Below are 21,223 nucleotides of genomic sequence, written 5' to 3' on the forward strand. Positions count from 1 at the left end.
CTAAACTTCAGGACTGATCTTTAAAATTGTATCAATCCTTATTTCAGTATATTTATTAGATTTAAATGTATCACATAAGTAGTTTACTTTCACAATTACCCTGACTGCTACTTTTTAAAATATTTACTGCTTTCACTCACAGCTGTAGCAAGGTTTCCCATTTTTGCTAACAGTTCAGCCATTTTATGTTTAATCTTGCAGAACTCATAGGTGTTAATCTGGACTTGATAATTTTTTTTTTTTTTTTTACTTTCCAATTAGAAATTAGCCATGTTAGTTATTCTCCTTCTCTCTTAGTCCACTAGAGGCATGTGTTGGTCCTCTAGCAGAACACCAATACACTTGATTTCAGGAAATGTTATATGTGGCATCTCATTTTTTATGATTCCATATATATATATATAGTGTTTCTTTGCAGGATGCCTGTTGAAGAGAAACCTTGTTGGAGAAAGTGGAGAGGATATGGGGGGTTTTAATACCATTTGTTATTTACTCTTCACAATTAAATTTATCCCTTCCTTATAAATGCTATACATTATCTGATTAGAATTTAGCTCTTGTTCAGTGTTTTTCTAAGCTCATATATCTGAATTTGAAAGGATTTCTTTTTTACTTAGCTAACCTATAAACCCTTGCCACTGAGCTCTATTGATTTTTTCTTTTCCTGCTTTCTAGTTGTTCAGAGGCAGACATATCTTTTGAGATTTGATTATTGTTTTCTTCAGTGCCATCCCCAGAACACCTAAGAATTCCTCTTCTTCCCCACCTGTAAGGCCATTTTCACTAGCCGCAATATTTACATGTTTCAGAAACACAATTTGGAATTTGATGAGCTTCCCACCTTTATCTTTGCACTTTCTGTATCTGCAATGAGTTTTTACAATTTCCTATGGCTTTCTTTAAGACAGCATTTGGGGCCTTGATTTGTCCTTACGTGTCATCTCCTAGATTTGTGCAGTTTATACACAGTTAATTTGTGCAGGGAAAGCTGTAATGGGTTTTAGGCAGGAGACATATTGCAGTAGTTATTTTGAAACTTTAATGAATGCCATTAAAGAATCAAAGGTACAGGAGGACAATTCTGCAGGACAGGAAAATAAAGGTCAAGAGGTAAGGAGACTTTAAAGGATTCTAATATATATCGTTTTAGTCCAGAGCAGGGTTGAAAAAACTGTAGTTGGGATGCTTTAGAGAAGTCTAAACTAGGTAACATGTAAAGTAGAACAAATTTATTGGACTAAATAACACAAACTGTGATGAAAAAACAGTTCATGAAACTACAACACAAATCTTATTGATGAAAATAATATAAGATGTGACGTCTGCAATGGATGCCCAGTTCAGTGCAGGAATACTACCACAAACTGCCATTCACCATGTAATGCAGTAGCACATAGAGATACTCAGCTCAGGTGCTTTGGGCCAGATTTGGTGAGTTCTAGTGCTAACGCTGCCCGGCAGCAGGATGTGTTTGCACTGTACTCTTGTAGGCTGTTACCCAGCTTCTCTTGAACTTCCTGCATACTGCTGGAGGGACTGCAATGTTTCCTTTCTCTCCTTTGCCCCTGCTAAAAGGAGCTTGGCATTTCACAGGATCCTCTTACTCCTTCTGTTCTTCTCTTTTCATCCATTTTCACTTTTTCCACCCCTTCCTTTCCCTTCATATTCCTCTTTGTGTCTTAAATCAAAAAAAAACCTCGAATTTTCAGTCTCACTTTACCTTTTAAGAAAAAAAGAAAAGGAAAATAAAAAAACAAATAACAACAAAAGAGGGTGTCTTGACAGCTATCTTCTATGTGTTGCCCTTTGCTTGCCTGCAGTTCCTTCCTCTTAAATGGTTTCAAGTCTCCTGTATCTTTTTTCTTCACCAACCATTAAGGTCTCTCCAGGATCTCTCAAGGCAGACGGATATTCCTTATGGCACCGTCTTGGACTCGGCAGTCTATGAGCACGTCCGAGTGAAAGGGATGAATCCTTTTGAGAGGGACAGCATGTATTCCCAGATGTGGAGGATGATGAACAGAAGCAACGGCTCAGAGAACAACGTTGTGGAGTCAACCGCAGGCATTCAAAAGGTACTGCTACGCTTACATTTTTGCTTCCCCTTGGACATGCCCTGTGTAACGCCACATGCACTTAGTTGTTGCTTTTAACTATAAGGAATGCATTTGCATGCAGATAATCATCATGCCTGATACCAGTTTCTGTAAGCCCTTTGCATCAATGCAGAGGATTGTGACTTCTCAGTTGTGTAGTTTGTTTTCAACAACATTTTAAAGTGTAAATATCTAGACTGTTTGCCCAAAAAGGACTTATAGGTGTATTTATAGGAGATGAGTGCAAGATGTCAAGATGCAAAATGGGAATAGAATCCCTGGAACTCAGGGCTTGGAACCCCAGAAGATACAACAATGTACTGCACAATGCTTAAAGAACTTTGAATATAAGTCACCGATTATTTTATTTTTGAATACTCAACACTGAAAATCTTGGCTCTCAGTTCTGAAACATGGTTGTTTTGAGAGAGGAAGGCAGAAAAAAGATGATCTGTCTTTAAAGAAGAGTATCACAGCCACTGTCTGTAGTGGGCTTAGCAGTGGAAAAATATAGGACTCAATTTTTGTGGGCACATTTGTGAATTCATACTTCCCTCCAGATATTTGGTTGACAGCTACAGATTTTATAGAAACACTAGTCCATGAAAGGATTCAGTATGAGTGAATATGTGTTGATGAATGTATACAAACTTTTTCCCTACCATTGCATCTTTATATTCAGACTTTTAAATCAAATCAAAGAAGTACCATATTTTGTTGACTTTATTTTAAACTTCAAAATGTAAAGATTGATTAGAGACAATATCCATGAATTGTGTGCTTACTTGTTATAAGCTTGATTTAGAGAATTCTAAAAATCCAGACGAACTCTGACTTTTGTCTCCTCCAAAAGCCATTTGCCAGGAAAACCTGTACTTTTTGAAGTTTTCACACTGGATACAAACAAGAGAAAGGAGTATGTTAAATGATGAAATCACTGGTGATGTCTTGATAATAAAAGAACTACAAAATAATAAAGGTTCTTTGGAGCTGTAAAATCACCAATCCAACCTGTGGATAACCAAGATCATATTTTCTTCTCTGAAGGACTAAACAGCATAAAAGAAGAGGCAAGAGAGGCCCTGGGGAACTGCACTTTTGAAACCCCTTTAGATAAAGTCATAAGCTGAAAGAGCAAGGAAAAAAGGTCCAAAGATTTATTGGCTAGAGGAAATTGCTTTTTTTGAGAAAATATATTTTAGCTCAGTTTCTAAGGGTCTGACAAAGCTAGGATTTGGTTTTTCTGTATATATATATATATATAAACTCTGCCCTCCTTCTGGTTTGCCTTCCCAAGTTATACAAAGGGTTTCAGAAGAATCAAAAATCAGCGTACATCAAACACAACTGCACTGACTTAAAAACCAAACAAATGGCAGATAATTCCAGATTGCAGTCTTTGATTTCTTGTTTCTGGAAATATAGCATTTGCTGTCCTAAAACCTACAAAACCAGAAATATCTAAGTTCTTAAATTTCCCATGCTTCTGCTTCCCAGGAATAAGGATTTGCAAATGATGATGTTCCAAAACTTGTGCCATGTGAACAAGGCAACCAGCCTCCAGTTTTAAAAAATCAGATGTCTTAGGCCTGATTCTAATGAATATACACATTTACCTTCTTGTGCACTTCCCCCTCCTTCCTTCAACTTACAGGAAGAAATGACACAGAAAAAGATTACTTGCCAGCTGCTGTTCACCTAGAAGCTTTGGGGAGATCGTATTTGGCCTGCTCAGGAAGAAAGCTGGATGAAGAAAGTGATGTTAAAAACTAATCTTAGCCAAGGAAAACTAGTATTTTGAAAGATAGCTGATAAGAGACAGAGATTATAATCTTTGTAACACACTTCAGAAAATGAAAACATTGCAGAGGAAAGAAATCATGGGCCCCCTAGGCCTATTTCTGTGCTTCATAATGTTCTTTAGGCGCTTTAATGAATTTAACTGGCCACATCAGAGCTGTTAACCTGAATATAACCCTGGACAAGCTAATCCAACAGGTCTTCCTCTATGTATCAGTTTGTTTTGACCATTCCTAAAGCATGACTAAAGAGCAACTTGTCCAGGCTCTGCCATGCTGTTACCTTAGCACATGTTCCTGGAGTGCCAAGTGAGAGAATAGAGACTTACTGAGTGCTTCCAAATGGATACAGGAAAAGGGACTTACACTCAGCTGAGTAAGGGCCATGAATGACCTGTGGTGGGAGGGACACCATGGGATAGAGGTGTACAGGAAGGATGTTATGAGTGCAGTGGGCATGCTCATCATTAACAATACTCCCTGCTACCCCACCTCAAAGGTTAACAAGCAGCCCTCACAGCAGATCCTTGGTGTTTACAAGCAGCCCTCACAGCAGATCCTTCCCTCAAAGTTTCTCTTAAAGTGTAAAAGTTCTTTAGTTCTGTCTTGCTTTTATTCCAACAGTTCCAGTGGAGCTGGCATTAGTTTATTTTGAGGAAAGTAGCAGTTTAATACTAATGTATATATAAACAGGGGGAAGGGGAGAGGAATCAACCAGTGATTTACTCAATGCATCCCCCCTCTCACTCAGCAGGACTGCATGCTTGCTGTACCAGTGACTTCATGGGGACTGGCACCCCTGTGAGTGAAAATACAATACAGTCAAATGACAATGATTGCCTAGTCCCACTTTACATCAGGCAATCTAAGCTTTGGTCTGCTTATCTTGGCAGGAGGGCAGGACAGGCAAGAGAATAAAATGGGAAGATCGTGCCATTGTAAGTTTTTAGGTTTTGATATTTATTGGTCCTGTTCTTCTCATAAGTCAGGTGCACATGTATCACCATGTGTACTCCTCTTCCATCCATATTGAACAGTGAACAGCTCTATGTACCATCAGGTCTCGTTAGAGAGCACCTGGGTAGATTTACCCTGATGAGGGAGCAGTTTTAGATACCTCAAATGAGACAGTCTGAAAAGCACGTGCACTTTAGATATTTACTTCCACTTGTTGTCTGCTCCTTTCTCAAAAGACAGCAAAAAGCCATTGAAGGTTGGAATTTAAGGTAGGGAAACACTCAATTGTTTATCTTCCAACACTGTCAAATCAAAATGGATGGGGAGGTAGCTGTATTTTTATATAAACTTTGATTTTTCTGGAGAATACTGACTTTTATCCTCCCTTTTTCTATATTATTCCTAGGTGTTTTGTGTGTCTCAAATTGATTTTCCTTTTTTTTTTTGCATAGGTTATGAAATATTCATCTCATTCAGTCAAAGGAAACTGTATTTTTGAGGAAGTTATTTATTCAGAGAGGATTTTCAGAGGCCTAAGTCATGCCTGCTTAAACATTCATTGAGGACTCCAAGAAAAATCATTTAGGCTTAAACATATCCCATTACATACCTCTTTATGTCTTCTTAAAAAGCACATTACCCTGTTTAATCCTTTACAAGCACCACAGGCTTTCCTATCCTTGGAACTATTCCCATTTAAACTATAATGAAGTGCTTCTATTGTGCCCCTGTCTGCTCTTTCTTCCCTGGAGTATAATAGTGCCTAATGCCCTATCCTACCCACCTTGTTCCTCTGAACATGATACCATAGCCTACAGCATCTCCATTTTTCTTAGTAGTACAGAGTGGAAAATTCCTTTCCCAGGCAGAATCCAAATGCGTTTGAAACCTCTGCCTATTTAAATCTATCTGCAAAATATTTAGCTGGTAGAAAACTTGTGAATGACTGTCAGGTGAAATAATCTTTATGGGTGATGCATTAAGAGAAACTCTTTGTAGGCTCATAGTATTTCCTTTTCAACCTGCGCAGAGTAGTATCAAAAGGAATTTGGCCTTGAGATTTGGATTTTCTTGTGATCCTACTTGCACGGGCAGTGGAAACATGCTAGCAACTGCTGAGGCCCTTTGTTTTCCCTGGACACTGGAGATGGCACTTTTACCCTTCTGAAAATACTGTAATAGTAAAAATATTGTTTAAACTACTTATGAAGAGACAATAGCAAAGCTTTGCCAAGGTTATTTGTATAGGGAAGAAAGGGATAATAACAATTTACAATGCTGTGGTAAAACAAATCATTAAAAACTAAACATGGATATTCTTAATTTGTTTACAGCAGTAGCAACGTTATGAAGATTTATTTTGGTGAGTTAAACAAACCTCCTGAATTAAGTAATTTTTCTGATATACTCACAAAATTGCCATTGGAATTGCCATTCTTGTGGCATATACACTGATGGCACCACAAAATATCTAGTTAGCTAATAGAAGTCAATAAATCTATGTTGTGAAAATTTCTGACCATGGTGTAGCCCAATGAAAAGATGCTGACAAAAAAAAGAGAACTAAGGCAGGGTTTTGGGGTATTGTATCTGTACCATGATTCAGCAATTTGACATTGGTTAAGAAAGGGATAAAAACTAAAAAAGGAAGAGAATATAAAAATGCTGGGACAATACTCCAGTATATCTTAACTCTCAAGAGGATCAGCTATATTATGCAGCTGTTGATTAGACAGCTAATTATCAGCCCAGTCACTGGTTCCCTGATTCACCCTGTGCCCCTCGAGGTGATGCTTCTTGGGCAGCTGAGATGTTTTGTGTTGGTTCTACAAGTAATGAGGTTCACAACCACCCTTAAGACCTTGATGTGTTCAGTCCCACAGCTGAAGGTGCGATTCATCTGTTTTGCAGTTACTGTCTCCTGCACAGTCCATGACTTGGAGCTGACAGGTGCCTGGGGTACCAGGTGCACCTACTTCCCTCACTTTGTGTTATCATGTGTGGTCTGGCTATTTATTTTTCTTTCCTGTAATCCTGTATATCTTTGCTTCCATATAAGGGGCTTAAAAAGACTTATGGCATTGTGAAGCAATTAGAATCCTGACCAGAAAGCACTACAAATGCAGTGTGGTGTTACTTTCAGGCATTATCAAAAGGCTAATACTTATCTGGGTTAGCTGGGGAGGTCAGTGTGTTTTGGAAGTATAATAACTGGTCTGTGACAGTTAACAGAGCACAAAGAAAATCCTGTGCATAGCTTTAAAAATGAAATGTAAAACTGTTTTCCTTCTGCCTCATTTTCTCAGAATTCAAAGTAGGTTTAAAAAAAGGCTTGATCTCCCTCACCAATGCTCCTGAGCTTATATTAAAGTCTGATCTAACTTTGACTTTCAGGAGAGTTTTCATGGGTTTTATCTTGAGCAAAACACCTGTAAAAGTTATTTTCTGCAGAGCTGGGCTTTGTTCAAAGGAATATGTAAGTCAAAATTTGAGTCAGCGTATATATCAAGAAATGGATTTACATGGACATGTGTTTATCTGGCAACTGTGGCTGTATTCCCTTTGTCTCCAAAGTTTTCTGAGAAGTTTATCTGAGTTCATCTTCTCCTGTTTCATCTGACATGCTCCTGAATGTACCTCACCCTTTTTGCTCTCACTGAAATGCCATCCAAGTTACTCATGACTTCTGTTCAAAGGTCAGTCTGCATATGCCTGCCAGTCACTGTAACACATGTCACTGACTGATGTCCTGCTGTGGTGCTGTGCCATTCTACCTTCCATGACTGTCTTTGCTTGCTCTCTCTTTTATTTCTCTATTCTTTTGGAGAATTTTCCAGACCTGTTTTGAAATTGTTGTGGGCCACCCTACATCCAAGACCATGTTTTTTTCTGTCTGTAGCTTATCCCTGACTACTCTTAAATAAAAAAAAAAATAAATTGGCTTCACCGAGACAACTTGTAGTTTTGCTTCTGTTAAACTGAACTGAGCTTCTTTCATCTGAAATAACATTTCTGTGTTTTGCTCTGCTGTCTGTTCATGTCTGACCAGTAACTTAGTCCAACTTGAAACCTACAGTAGCTGACTTCATCATGTTATTTTTCCTTCCTATGGCTTTCTGTTGCTAGTGTATCTATTTGAGTTTTGCCAGTTTAGTTTCCATAACACATCTGTTGCTTACCATACAACCTCCAGTCCACTAGTTCAGTAGAGTTATTTTCTGGTGCCTCTATAAAGCACTCTTTCTGCATTTAGTTCCATTGAAAATGCTCCTGGATTAAAAAAAAAATTGTCTTGACCTTCAAGGCTTTTCATGGTAGATTCTGACTCTCCCTGTATTTTTCTCATTTTCTCATTTCTGAATTGGAAATCACTTGTATGAGGCTTCCAGTACAACTCCTTTTTCAAGCAACATCTTTATGCTTTCTCGAAGGACTCTTCTGTGAGGTATATTTTCCCTCAAGACAGTAGTCTTGTCTTTTCCTCAAGCTCCCTAACGCTCACCTTGGTTATTACAGTAACAAAAACCTTGACAACTAGGTCTCTGGTGTACTATGATCACTACCCGTCAGGTGAGCAGTGCTGTTTTGTTGTTTCTTTATGCTCTTTCCCTTCCTTTGGTTTATTTTATAACTGCCAAATCAGAGAGGATAGAGGAACTCACACCATAGTCATCTAAATACTAGCATAGATGTGATGTGAGAGAAACCTAAGAACTACTAAACCCCAGAATGAACTGAATTAATGAACACCACCCTGATCAGATGAAGAGTATTTCTCAAAAAACTACCTCTCTGTGTCTGACTTTTCAGCCCTCATCCTCAAAGGACAGCTACAGCCTAACTTCAAAAGATGAGCATGGGAACTAAAGTTCTAAACAGTCTCATACAATATGATAACATAGGGGGGAAATAAGAATTTATTGAGCAATTAGTCCTTACTATCTCTCAATTTCTCCAGCGTCAATAGTTCCAGCTACCCATTTCTTTTGAATTCTCTCTCTGGTTAACATCATTGTATTAATCTCAGAGACAGTTTTGTAATCTTGCAATTTTTTGCCTTTTTTTCAATGTTTGTTTGCTTGAAAACTTGGTTGTTTAGGGCTCTCCCCACAGACACATTCTGTTTTCATTTCAAAGGTAAATCTCTCTTAAAACCTTCCTTCACCTAGATCTGTCAATGGCCCCCATCACATGTAACTTAAGGTGCCTAATTTAGGTGCCCAAGTTTCCTTCCTAGCTGTTGTAGACAGATAATTTGCTTCTCTAGACAGTGGTCAGGAGTGCCCTAAGCTGGGTACCTATTTTTCTTGGTGGCTTATTTTGTACAGTACCTACCAAACTAAGATCATATTCCATGACTAGAAATGGCAATAAAAATAAGAAATAGCAAAATATACTCTGAGGAACTAATTTTCCTTCAATCCTGTAAAACTGCATTTTGCAGAGAGCTGAGTCCCGACTTTTCAGCTGTAGAAAAGATAGCTGATAGGCCTTTGAGGAGTGAGCATGGGATGGGGGAGGTGGTCCCCACCCAGGGGGTCTCAATCTTTCATCCTGATGGCCAAATACAAAGCTAAATACTTCACACCTTAGCCTGTGTCTAATCCTGTAGTCATCTTTTTATAGGGCAAAACAGTCCAGAGTGGAAAACTGATTCCTTTTCAAGTGGAGATTTCACTTAACGTTTCTCTTCTATAGAACTGGACTAATTAGGATGGAGTCACCAGAGAAACATCTGGAATGCATCCCTGTCCTGATGGTAGGAGACCAGCTCTGTGTGTGGGTAGCTGCCACTATATGGCACATGGTGCCTTGCCAGGCATTTGGTCTGAGGTATCCTTAGGCATACACAAAAAGTAGAATTAGTTTTGTATTTAGTAACCCCTAGCTAGCAGCAGTCCCTAACTGTAGAGAGAAAAAAATAAGAGTTTCCTTTAATTCCTTTTTTTCCTCTTTTTTTTTTTTTTGGGGGGGGGGAGGTTTTTTTGTTGTTTTTTGTTTCTTTTTTTGTTTTGTTTTGTTTTAATTTCTAGAGGACTTTGGCTATTTCTGATAGGTAGGAACACAACACTACACTGTGATGGCAAGTGTACCTAGACCACAACATGCAGAGTAACTGTGTGACTACGTGTATGAGGGCTTTGTAGTTGGCAATGCATAGTTTCACCCCCTTATGTCTTCTTTGTGCATTTTTCTGGCAGTGAGTACTTTGGGAGTTGCTGCCAGACCAGTATGCATCCCCATTTGTTTCCACAGCCCTATCATCGGAATACCACAATCCCAAGCATTATATATGAGACTTTAAATTTCTGAATAACTAAACAGCATGAATGCTGCTTTCATTTGTACTGCTAAGTGATTAATTGTAGAAATTCTGAGCTCTGTCCTGACGCTGGGATTTTTAGCAGATAAAAAATTTTGGAAGGCAACAGGGAGTAAGAAAATTGACAATTAGGCAGTAATTTAAGAAAAAGTGTGCATTTTCAGTCAGTGGTTGTAAAAGCTGAGCCGTGAGCATGTCAGGATAATGCTTAAAGGAAAGGTTTTGCTAGTATTATTTGTTGCTGAATATTTCTCAGCTGGTCACACTCAGTATTGGGGAAGCATCTTCTAGAAAGGATTGTATAAACAGAAAAGGGTGCTGAACCCACCCCTACAAATGAGTAGCTTAGTTTGTGCATATTTGGCTCTAACAGAGCAATGCTGTTGTCATATTCTAAAAAAAAAACCCAAAGGATTTATGAGTATTTAGAGTATTTACTAGGTGATGAGTGCATTTATTATATATTAGCACAGGAGAGGTTTAAAAGAGAAACAGGTCTCATGGGTGCTGTTACAGACCATCTCATGAGAAAAACACAGAATTTAGTAAAGAGTAAAAAACTGGAAATGTCTTTATGGATATATTTGTAGCAAAATGGAATTTCTGCTGCATGTTGCTCTCTCAAAACCAAAACCAAATTATGTTTCCCCTTTGTCCATCAGCTGCAGGGGCCAGGAAGGTTTTGGGAGATGCTTCTCTGGGGCAGAAAGATAGTGAGGGTCCAGTTTTGTAAGGTGTCAGCTGTCATTTGGGCACTGATGCTACAGTGGTGTTGGTCCTGGTGTGGCATCTTACAGTAAAAACCTGTTGGATATATATATACATATAATAAAAAGGCAAGTCAAGGAAATTTTTGCTAGGTAATAAAAACTTGCTACTTTTTCCAAATCATAAATCTGCTTCTAGTGCAGTTGCTAAAATTGTACATACTACCTTCCTAGGCTCTTCCATCTATGGTATTGCCTTGGAAAAAAAGACTATGGCCAGCAGACCAAAAACTGCAGAGGGATGATCATGCTGAGCTGAGATGCTACCAGATCAGCGAATGTCCTCTTGTATATCAGCAGCTTGTGGAGAGAATACCCTTTGGATTTGCAAGTAGTGTTCTTTCTTAAACGAGAGACACTCCTGAGGGACGTTACAACCTGTCATGTATATGCTTCCCTAGTCTAGTCACATCTGATATGGGCCGTATCTGCGCAACTTAAAGGGACGCAAAGCTTGGGAGGAGTAAGATGTCCTACTTGAAGTAATTCCTTTACTTCTTCAGGTCACTTCTTGTAGCCATTTTCCTATGGGAGGATGACAAAAGAATCTGTGTGGTTTAACAACCACACATTTTCTTTTTTGCCCAAATCTAGTTCCATATCCCTTTTTAAAAAGTATCAGTACAAAAGGTCTGTCAAATATTGCTGCTTCAGAGAGAAATAGAAATTTCTATTAGGTCTTCTCCTGTCATCCCGCTGCTTTTTTTAACTCACTCATGCAAAGGCAGTATTAAGTCACAGCTCTCTCACTGTGCTCTTTCTGTGGCTCATGCCCCTTTCCATGGCAGAGAGACATGTCCATGCTCTGATACCTCATTTTGCATTCTCATTATCCTAAGAAAGAAAAACTTTATAAAATGCCTGACAGAGAAGAGTAGCTTGACATTTGGAGCGCTCTTGTTTGGCTACAGGGGACATAAAAGGTATTAGGCATCTGGTATTCTGGTCCTGTGAGTTCTTGTTTCTCCATTATATCTCCATTAACTTCATGCTTTTTCTACAAAGGTTCTGTAACATTTCCAGGTTCATGAAGATTAATAACACCACCCTTCTGAGAGTGTCTGGGGACTACACAGACTCCTACACAGCTCGAGCAACGTCTGCTTGTTCTGAATTCTCACTTCACTTTGTTTCCTCCCTCTTACTTTTTCATGTTTATGCTTTTTGACCCTCTGTCCCTTCTGCTTCGATAACAGCTACTCCAGCTTTTTCCCACTCTCAGATCCTTTCTTCTTTCCACCCTTCACCTCTCTACATGTTTCCACATCCCATTTGTTACCTCCATCTTACATTGTTTCACTGTTTATTTGTTCAACAATTCTGCTGCTTTCCATTTAAAGTCAGATGAAGAGTTCCAGAAACTCTGACTGTCACTTTGAAGCCCAGTTACAGGCTCATAGTGTGTTGTGCTGCTCAGGGCAGGTATCACACACAGATGAGAGGAAGTGCAGACTCTGTCTAATGATCAATAGATGGAGACAGGAGAGCACACTCTTGCTCCAGGCATAGAACTTGGCAATGTATTCACTTTCTTGCTGAAGTGTTTCCAGCTATCATTTTTGTGGATTAACATATTTTAATAATACCCAAATACATTGTGATGCATTAACAAATGCAAATTATGGAATTAATGTAAGGTTATATAAAGGATATATGCAAGAGAAAAAAAATACATGTATAAGAATAATGAGAAAGGGATTTATAAAATGCGCTCTATGTTCCAGCCCTGAAGCACAAATTTGGCTATAAGGCTGCAAGTCTAAAATCAGGACAGAGTGCTAAGAGGTAACAGAGGTTTCATGTTTTTGGAGCTGCTATAGCAATTGTTTGTAAAATAGTTTTGATAGATTTAGATAATTTCTGTTAAATAACTTGTTACTAAACAAATAAGCAGTGTCTGTTCCAGAGACTGGCAAATGCCATTGCAGTGAGTAAATCTGTAGCAAGTGTCAACTACAAGACATTTAATAGTTCATGCTGGAATGATTCACAGGTTTTTCATTCTAATAGTCTTACAGAGGGAGACATAGAAGAGAAAGGTAACTCACAGATCAAGCTTGGATAGCAAATTTTTAGAATATCATCCTTAAATAGTCAATAAATTAATTAACATATTGGTAGGCAGTTAAATGATAGTGAAGTAATAAGAATTGTGCAGGAAAATTAAACCGCAAACTAAAAAGCACTAGCAGAATACTTGGGAAAATCAACCTTTCTAGTCTCTAACATATACAAGTGTCAAACCTCTTAGTATCAGAAAAGTTAATTAAAACAGGTGATTGCCTTTAAAGTCTCAAAACAGGGGAGAGGAGGAAGTCCAGTGCAGTTTAAGACATCATGTAGAGAAATAAAACACAGAAAAGGCTAATTTTTCAGATACAAAATAGGAACCTAAAATTTTACCTATTCTTCCACAAAATGGTGGTGGTTTTACACACTCCAGATCTGTGTTTCTAAATACCTATGTGGAATTAAATGCAAGTATATGTTGTAAAGAGATCTCCAGTGTCTTATCTGAAAATACCTGGTCCATGAGACTAGAGACTGGGCAACTTTTGCTGCTGGCTGCTTTTTGGCATTTTTTGGAATATATAATTTTATTGATTTATTCCAATCAATTCCACTTGTTAGCTTATTCAAAGTGTTATGTGAAAAAAAGAAGTTTATGTGGTGTTTAAGAGGGGAAGAGAGAGAGGGGGAGAGAGAGAGAGAGGAGGAAGACAACCACTTTGAAGTACCAGATCAGGCAGTTCAAACTGCTTAGTTGTTACACAAAAGTAATTGCTGTCCGACTCAGAGGTATGTCAGAACTTACAGTAAATTTTTGTGGGCTTAACTGATACTGATGCCAACAAAAACCTAAGATTACGATGTAGAAGGTTATTCCTTTAAAGGATAATTACAGTAAGCAGAAAGTCTCCAGTGCAGAGGTTGTCAGGCTGCTCTAAAGTCTGGTGTCATGACTGTGTTCAGAGTTTCCTGTGGGTGCTTTGCCCTTCTAGCCTTATTCACTTACCTCCTCCAGAACACACCTCTTTAACTCCCACTAAATATTTCAGGGGGGGGTAAAATCCCATTCAGTCTGAAGTTTCATACAAGTTTCTTCCTAACATCTGTGCAGAGCTGTGAAGGAGAGGACTGTTTTGAACTAACATGAGACTTTACGAGACCGTTGTGGCCATGCATATGGACCAGGGAGAAGCCTGTCCAGGCTGTCATCTCTCTGAGCTCCTTTGTGGGTGTGGAGGGAAGCTTTTCTAAACATTACCTAAATGGTAGTTGCAGCTCCTGCAGGTATTGCATGGTTATAGTCATCAAAGTGGCAGTCCCTGCTAAGTATAAGAGAGGATCAGATGGATGTAGAAAAACAGATTTTCCCCTCCTGCTAGTCAAACCTGCAAGACTGGCATCTGTCAATGGTGTATTTATATAGGCAGTGACAAATTAAACTGAAAAAAGACCTTTCATTCTCTGGCACCTTTCATACACAGCAAAATCCTTAGAAAGACAAACAAAAAATTGTGGGTTTTCTATGCCATACATTACAAAACCTCCTGCTACTGTCTTTTTCTGACCTGATTCAAGCAACTGAGAAGATGCTTTCTCAGCACTTTCTTTGGAAAGAAGTGTAGATGGAGTGAATTTTCCAGATAACTTAGAGGTAACAGAATAGCATTTGAGGAAGGCGTGCCAGGTAGGCAAACAGACTTTCTTAAAGCGTGTCAACTAAAAATAAAGCTAAAATTTTTCTGTTAAATAAGCAGAATCTTTCCTTAGGTAATTATAATTAGGGTTTTTTCCACCATTTACTCTCTATACTTAAATGGCTATCAAGCAGTTTATGTCTCTTTGCATTTGAATTAGGTGGCAGAGTTGTCTCATTTGAAAATGTGACTACAATAAATGAGTGTCTTCTCAATAGCCAAGCTATGGGAGGAGAGGATTAAAGTGCCACGTGAAGTATTTTAAGAAGCATTTTAGCGAGGCTATAATCACATTTCATTCGTCGATTTTCTTTTTTTTTTTTTTTTGCATAAAATACCCACTCTAGATAGGCTGCATGACTCCCTTCCTGAATTACAATGGCAGGAGAGAGTTGTTTACCATTCCCAGCTCTAAAGCTTTCCCGCTGTATGGGGGCTGATTGGTGTTTATGGCTGTTTGCAGAACGGCTCTTTAATCAAATAAAACAGACCCCATTCCCTGCTGAATGTAAGAGAGGGGGAGATATCCATCCCAGGGGCTGTATCAAGATGGGCAGCAAATACAATGCATCTGTAATGAAAAACCAGTAGATAAGCAGCAGTATTATAAAAGCCAAGGGATTCTGGTCACAGCATCAATCAAAGAGCAGAAGATTATGTTGTTTTATCGCTCTGACCTCAGAGCAGGATTTCTTTGTAATACTGTCATGGTTTGACACACACTGCCAGCTAAGTCCTACACAACTACTTGCTTACTTGCTCTCTTGGAGTCCAAATGTTGTGTCTCATGTTATAGTCAGGAGGCAACACATAGGTGCACATCAGGCAGTTGTAACCAGCAAGGGCAGGAATGTATTCTCACAAAAGGTATATATGAGCATGAGTTAATGAATGTTTACAAAGTGCTGTCAATCCTTCAGATTATGCTATTATTAAATTGAACATCTTTGATTATGCTATGGTTGTGCTGAAAACTGAAGGAGTGGTTTTCTTTAAACAGTATCTTATTCTTGATTAGAGCAATCATTAAATCATTTTAGATTTAACAAAGTGAGCAGCAGATGGAACACAACAAAGAGAGCAGAACAATATGAGATTTCAGAAAAGAAAGTAGGCAAACCCAGAGCTCATACCAGAAGTCTGGCTAATTATTTAACATATGTTTGTGAATACAACAGTTGTGGAAAATACTCAGGGTATTATTTTGTCTTTCCATAAATGCCAATAGTGATCTTGATTTAGAGAATTGTACTTTTGAGTATGTCCTCTCATGTGCAGTGTTGAGAGTCTCCTCACATTATCAGACTTTATAGTGTGGAGTGGAAGAATCAGCCAACCATTTAACTGTCACATAAATTCTTTGATGAATTTTGCTACCCTTCTTGCTGCACCTCTCAACTCCCAAACCAGTGTCCTCTTTTTCGCAGTCTTGAATTGCCCAATTTGGCCTCGCATCAGCTGGCTTCTCCACTTTCCTGAAACATCTCATCAAAGGCTTTCCCTGCCTCATATCTATCACAACCTTTCTTATATTTCCAAAGGTCATTTCTCCCTACATCAGCCATTGAAAACAGACATTGGTGGGCTTTGGCTCAGTTTGTATTTCCATCCACCAATCTGAAAGCTGACTTGACTGTTCCAGACCTCGTGAACAGAATTACATGAAGGGAAAAATCTCATGATGGCAAGAATTATTTTACATAACATTATATAACATCCACATCCATTCTTAGCTGAATAAAGGCAAATCCCATCTAAATAACTGAGAAACTTGCAGAAGGTTTGCTTTGAATTTCTTTCTAATACCATGGCTAGGCCTGGTGGAGTGTCTTCAGCCCCCACGTAGTTTTACATGGTGCACTTTTTGACCAATACAGTGTCAAATTTTGTTGTATCTTTTCAGGATTTATATTGCATGCATTCTATACAGCTTTCAGTATGTTTTAGTTATTACTGCTCTATATATTTGTAAGCTATCGGGCGTTTCTAACACCCCATAGCAAGTTTTATGTACATTCTGTGATTGTAGTTTTGATCTCATGTTTATTATATTATCCTCAATTTGTAGATTTCTTTACCTTTCATTATGCTGTTGTCACATTTTTATCGTCTGTGGTTTATCTCTCAGTTAATTCAGCTCACACATTGTTAGACCCAAGTTCTGGTGCGTGCCCCACATAGGTCCAGAGTAAGCCCATTGAACTGGCTATTAGTTATTCACTGGCTGCCAAGTGTAGATGCCTCTACTAGGCCTTAGATTCCTACAGGACTTGCATTATTCAGCTCTAAATAATTTGAAATATGACAAAAATAATAAAAACAACTAAAAGGAAGTTTTAAAAGAGACAAGAGAAAATATTGTGGTTTTATTTTCTTCAGCTACAATAAAATATGCTCTTCATAGACATGTCATACATAAGATAAATGAGGATATGTTTTTCTGGCATTGTATTTACTCTGCTTTCTTGTGTACATCTTGTGAATTAAACTCTAAAATTTAACATGAATGATATAACAACAATAATGCTATATTGGATTTGACATAGATGCTTATTCGTAGGAAATATGCTTTCCATTTGTGTCTTAAGGGATCAAATTTTCAGACTATGAACCCACATGTGTACAGTTGCATTGTGTATGGTGTTTTAATATAACTGAGCACAGAAGAGCTGTGTCTGTACACAGAGCACTGCGCAGCTGCAGAGCTGGTTGTGTGGGCTCTGTGTACAGATGCAGCCACACAGCTGCTTTTCCTGAAAACTTGGTCAGGCATTTATCACCTGTGTGTCAGAAGTTGTGTAGCATCCTTTAATATCCCTCTTAACAAGTGAAGAAGAAAATTGTGTTCATCGTTTTCCATTTAAAAATTCATACTGAAGGAACCAGGAGAGTGCCAATAATATAGACCCGGGCAAGTAAATTATTCTTTTTCTGCTCTGGCAGTCAGTTAAGGCCTTTCTCCAACCATGCCACTGTGCTGGCAGCTCACATGTTCCCTGGTGCAGTGAAGAATCATGGCTTGTCCCTAATTTCTGAAAGCCAGAGAAAAACAGCAGTTCTTCCCTGCTTTTATTATATATGTGTCCAATGTACTAGCCCTCTCATGGTAGAGAAGGTTTTTTCAAGTTATGTTGTGATATAAATGTAACTAACAAGCAACATCAGTTTAGGTATTCATTCTTTACATAGACAAGGTCCAATTTGGTTTACAGTAAAATAAATAAGACAACACTGAATGAGATTACATTTCCTAACAGGGGAGTGGCCTTGGTCAAGCCATCCCCATGGAGATGGTGAATGATACCTGCTACACATTGGATGAAGTGCTAAAATATCAAGTTCATGATTTTATGATGCTGTTGCATTTTCCTTTCCCATTGTTTGGTACTAATTAATGAAATTATTTCATTCACTCGAGTAAAATGTTTACTGCTGTACATGATTAGCTGGGCACTTAGCTGTCCATACTGTATGCACAAATACCTGATTTGCAAGTACATTTTCTAACTAAGAAAATCTCAGTTGGTGGTCCAAGTTCTAGGTGAAACGATAATTCATTTTAAGAAGGCAAATCAGCTGATTGCATTGTATTTTCATGATTAAAATTGTTTCCTTTCCATAAATATTTTAACTCCTCTTTTCTCACTATTTCTCTCAAAGATGTGGTAGGACTAGAACAAGTACTTGATTTTAACCCAATTTTATTCTATTTTTGAAAACAACACCAATGACAGAGGGTATACACATCAAACTCAAATTAAGAAAATAAATAAGACTGGGTGACTAATTACGCTGTATGTTTAACAAGGAACTATACTTGTTTATGATATAATCAGATTTCTTGGCAGATTTTGTCCAAGTTTGAATTTGAGAGGCTGTGGCAATGCATAAAGAGACATACAGAGTTTCCATGATTTATTAGATTTATGGGAAATCTAGAGTGAAGCTGGAAATGCAACTGCTTATTCTATTAATGATTCTATTTATATATATTTAGTTTTTTATAAAATGCCCACAAACAGATCAAGTAAACGAGAATGAGTTGTCATTATAGTAACTGAATATTAGTAATTGACTATTAGAGTAATTCAAATTGGAGCTGTGTAAGAAAGGAGGTATTTTTATAAAATGCTGTTTAGCTTTAAAAGCACTAAAATTGTCAAAATGTCTTCATAGTGTTATTTCCATATTGAACTATTACCTCTTTTTGATATTTTTTTTCATTTTCAAATATTAATCTATTGCAGGGGAAGTAATTCAGGTTGAAGTCACTTTTTGGAATTAAATACTCTTCAGTTTGATTTTTATTTTTTTTTAACTGATTTTAGTCCCAAAATTTGTTATATTTTAATTCAAAATCTTTAAATTCCTTGTGCAGAATGGTAACTAGTTTCTGTCCGGCTTAATTTATCACTTTCATCACACAACATTTTCCTGTTTAACATTACCTTTCTGAGGTTGTGGTAAGTGTACTGCCCAGGAATTCCTGCTATAGGAGAAAGAAGGGCTTAGAAATCTTTCATGAAAAATATCAGTCCTGAATAACTTCTCCAGCACAAGTGACTGTTTTACAACATTTTTTTGTCATTAATGTTTGTGGCTGTTTCTCCGTTCTGTCAGCTGTAAACTGACTTCTGGCATTTGAGCTGTGGTGTGGGCAGGTCAGGATGAATTAGAAGCAAATCTAATGGGAGTCTGTGACTTGTACTTCATATGTTGTTTACGAAAGGGTGCAAAATAAATGTTAGAACTTTAGATGAGTGGAAATTTTTATGCAGACTGTAGTCTGTGTACACTTAAAGTCAAAGGCTGTAAGTATTTCACTCTCTAAGGATGCAAAAGCCCAACTATCACTTGAAATTAGAGTTTCAGTAAATGTGTGAAATCCTTAATTGGATGTGAAAGTACCTAGATACATGTTACACGGTTTTGGTTTCTGTCTGATCTTGAAACTCCTGGAAACTGTTTACATCCTTATTTACCTTTCTACATGTAGAACTTGGGTGCCTGCTCCTTTACCTGGCCTTGCTCTGCCTGGCAGTCTCAGTTGTGCATTGTGAATGACTGTAACAGTATTCTTTGTATTAACTGTTTTACACGAGGGATTTGACTTCCTAGTTTGTGAGCGCAAAGAGGGCTGCAAGCTTGCTGCAGGGAAGGCAGCAGCAGAGACCAGCTAGCTTTTAAGGCTTACAGGGGTCTTGTGAGACAGTTTGTTCTGTTGTGTCATCTTCTCTCTTGTCTGCATGGTGATAGGAAGAAGGCTGTCTGAACTGAGTTAAAAATGTGACTGCATTGTTCTTCTACCCTCCCACAGCTCCTAGTGTTTTCTGATGCCATGAGTGCCCCCCCCCCAAAAAAAAAAAAAAAAAACAGGACTTCGAGCCATGTTAGTGTAGGGTAAGATAAAAAGTAAAGGTCCTTTAATATCACAGGCTTATGGCCCACAGGAATACATGATGACATGCATGTGTTTCAGTTCTTGTTTCCATGGCTTTTATAATAAGATCCCTCCAATCATTGCTTTACACATTTCTCAGTCCAGCCCTGGTCCAACCCCTGGTCCAACCACTGGTCCAACCCCTGGAATTGAGTCTGGGGTCGTCAAGACTCTGTCTTCATCAGCTCCTCTTCCTCGGGCACACAAAGGTCCTTTGGAGTTCATCCAGTTCTGACTTCTGGGTCACTCTGACCTGTGTTTATGTTTCGTTTTGTAGGCCTTCTGATATCTTTCAGCTCTACCTTGGAAAGGAGTCTGAACAAGATTAATTAGCTAAAGGAATTTGAGCTCCCTGTTCTGGGACAGGGGTAGTGATAGAAAGGCATTAAACTTAAACTGTTAGAAATATTATCCCTCTAAAAATCTACAACTACTGTGTTCCTAAAATCTACAAAATGTGAAAATCAGAACAAAAACCCCTTTGGCATCATTTCCATGAGTCCTAAACTGCAAAAGAAAAGAAAGCCTTCTTAGTTCAGACACGTAATGTTTTCCTTTCCTGTCGGTTCAAAGCCCCTTCTCGCAAGTGAAAATGCATTTAGTAGTGGGGTCTCCAAAGACATGACAAACCAGCAGCAAGGGATGGTGTGATGGCATTAGGAACCCACATGTTGAAGGAATAACAGCTCTTAAAAATACACTGACCTGAGGATACAGGAGAGTTTACTGGTGCAGCATCAGCCATCTGAGCTGTAAAGTCGGGAGAGACTGACCTGCCTGTAGAAGATCTGATTGGTCTTAAAATTATTTCCTTAAGTGGAAACACTATAGACCAGAACTATCTCTGTGGAAACAGTCCATAGCACTGGTCTGCACAGCAGCCCGAACTTACAGTCTTCTGAAATAAGTACTTAGAGCTGCCCTGTGGCAGCCCTTACTGAATTCTCAGGGAAAGGGGGTACCAGGTGTCACTGAAAGGCAGAAACCTGAGTGAGTTGTGAAAAATCTCAGCCCCACACAAACCACTGCACTTACGGGGAGGATTCATTGCTAAAGATGATAGGTGGTTTCATGCAGGTTTTCCAGGAAAAGAAGCAGCTTTTGATACTGCCACAGCCTATATGAAAGGAGACTGAT

General features: G+C 38.4%; 1 protein-coding gene across 2 annotated transcripts in view; it reads left to right on the plus strand.

Annotated features, from left to right (window-relative positions):
- Positions 1–21,223, plus strand: part of GRID2 (glutamate ionotropic receptor delta type subunit 2) — a 712,351-nt gene that overhangs the window by 604,065 nt on the left and 87,063 nt on the right. For both annotated transcript variants that reach the window (XM_071555860.1, XM_071555861.1), the window contains exon 13: positions 1,880–2,075. In XM_071555860.1, the coding sequence (XP_071411961.1) occupies positions 1,880–2,075 (196 nt within the window). The remainder of the gene's footprint in view (positions 1–1,879; positions 2,076–21,223) is intronic.

The sequence above is a fragment of the Pithys albifrons genome, chromosome 5 (genome assembly GCF_047495875.1).
Source record: "Pithys albifrons albifrons isolate INPA30051 chromosome 5, PitAlb_v1, whole genome shotgun sequence".
Classification (NCBI taxonomy): domain Eukaryota; kingdom Metazoa; phylum Chordata; class Aves; order Passeriformes; family Thamnophilidae; genus Pithys; species Pithys albifrons.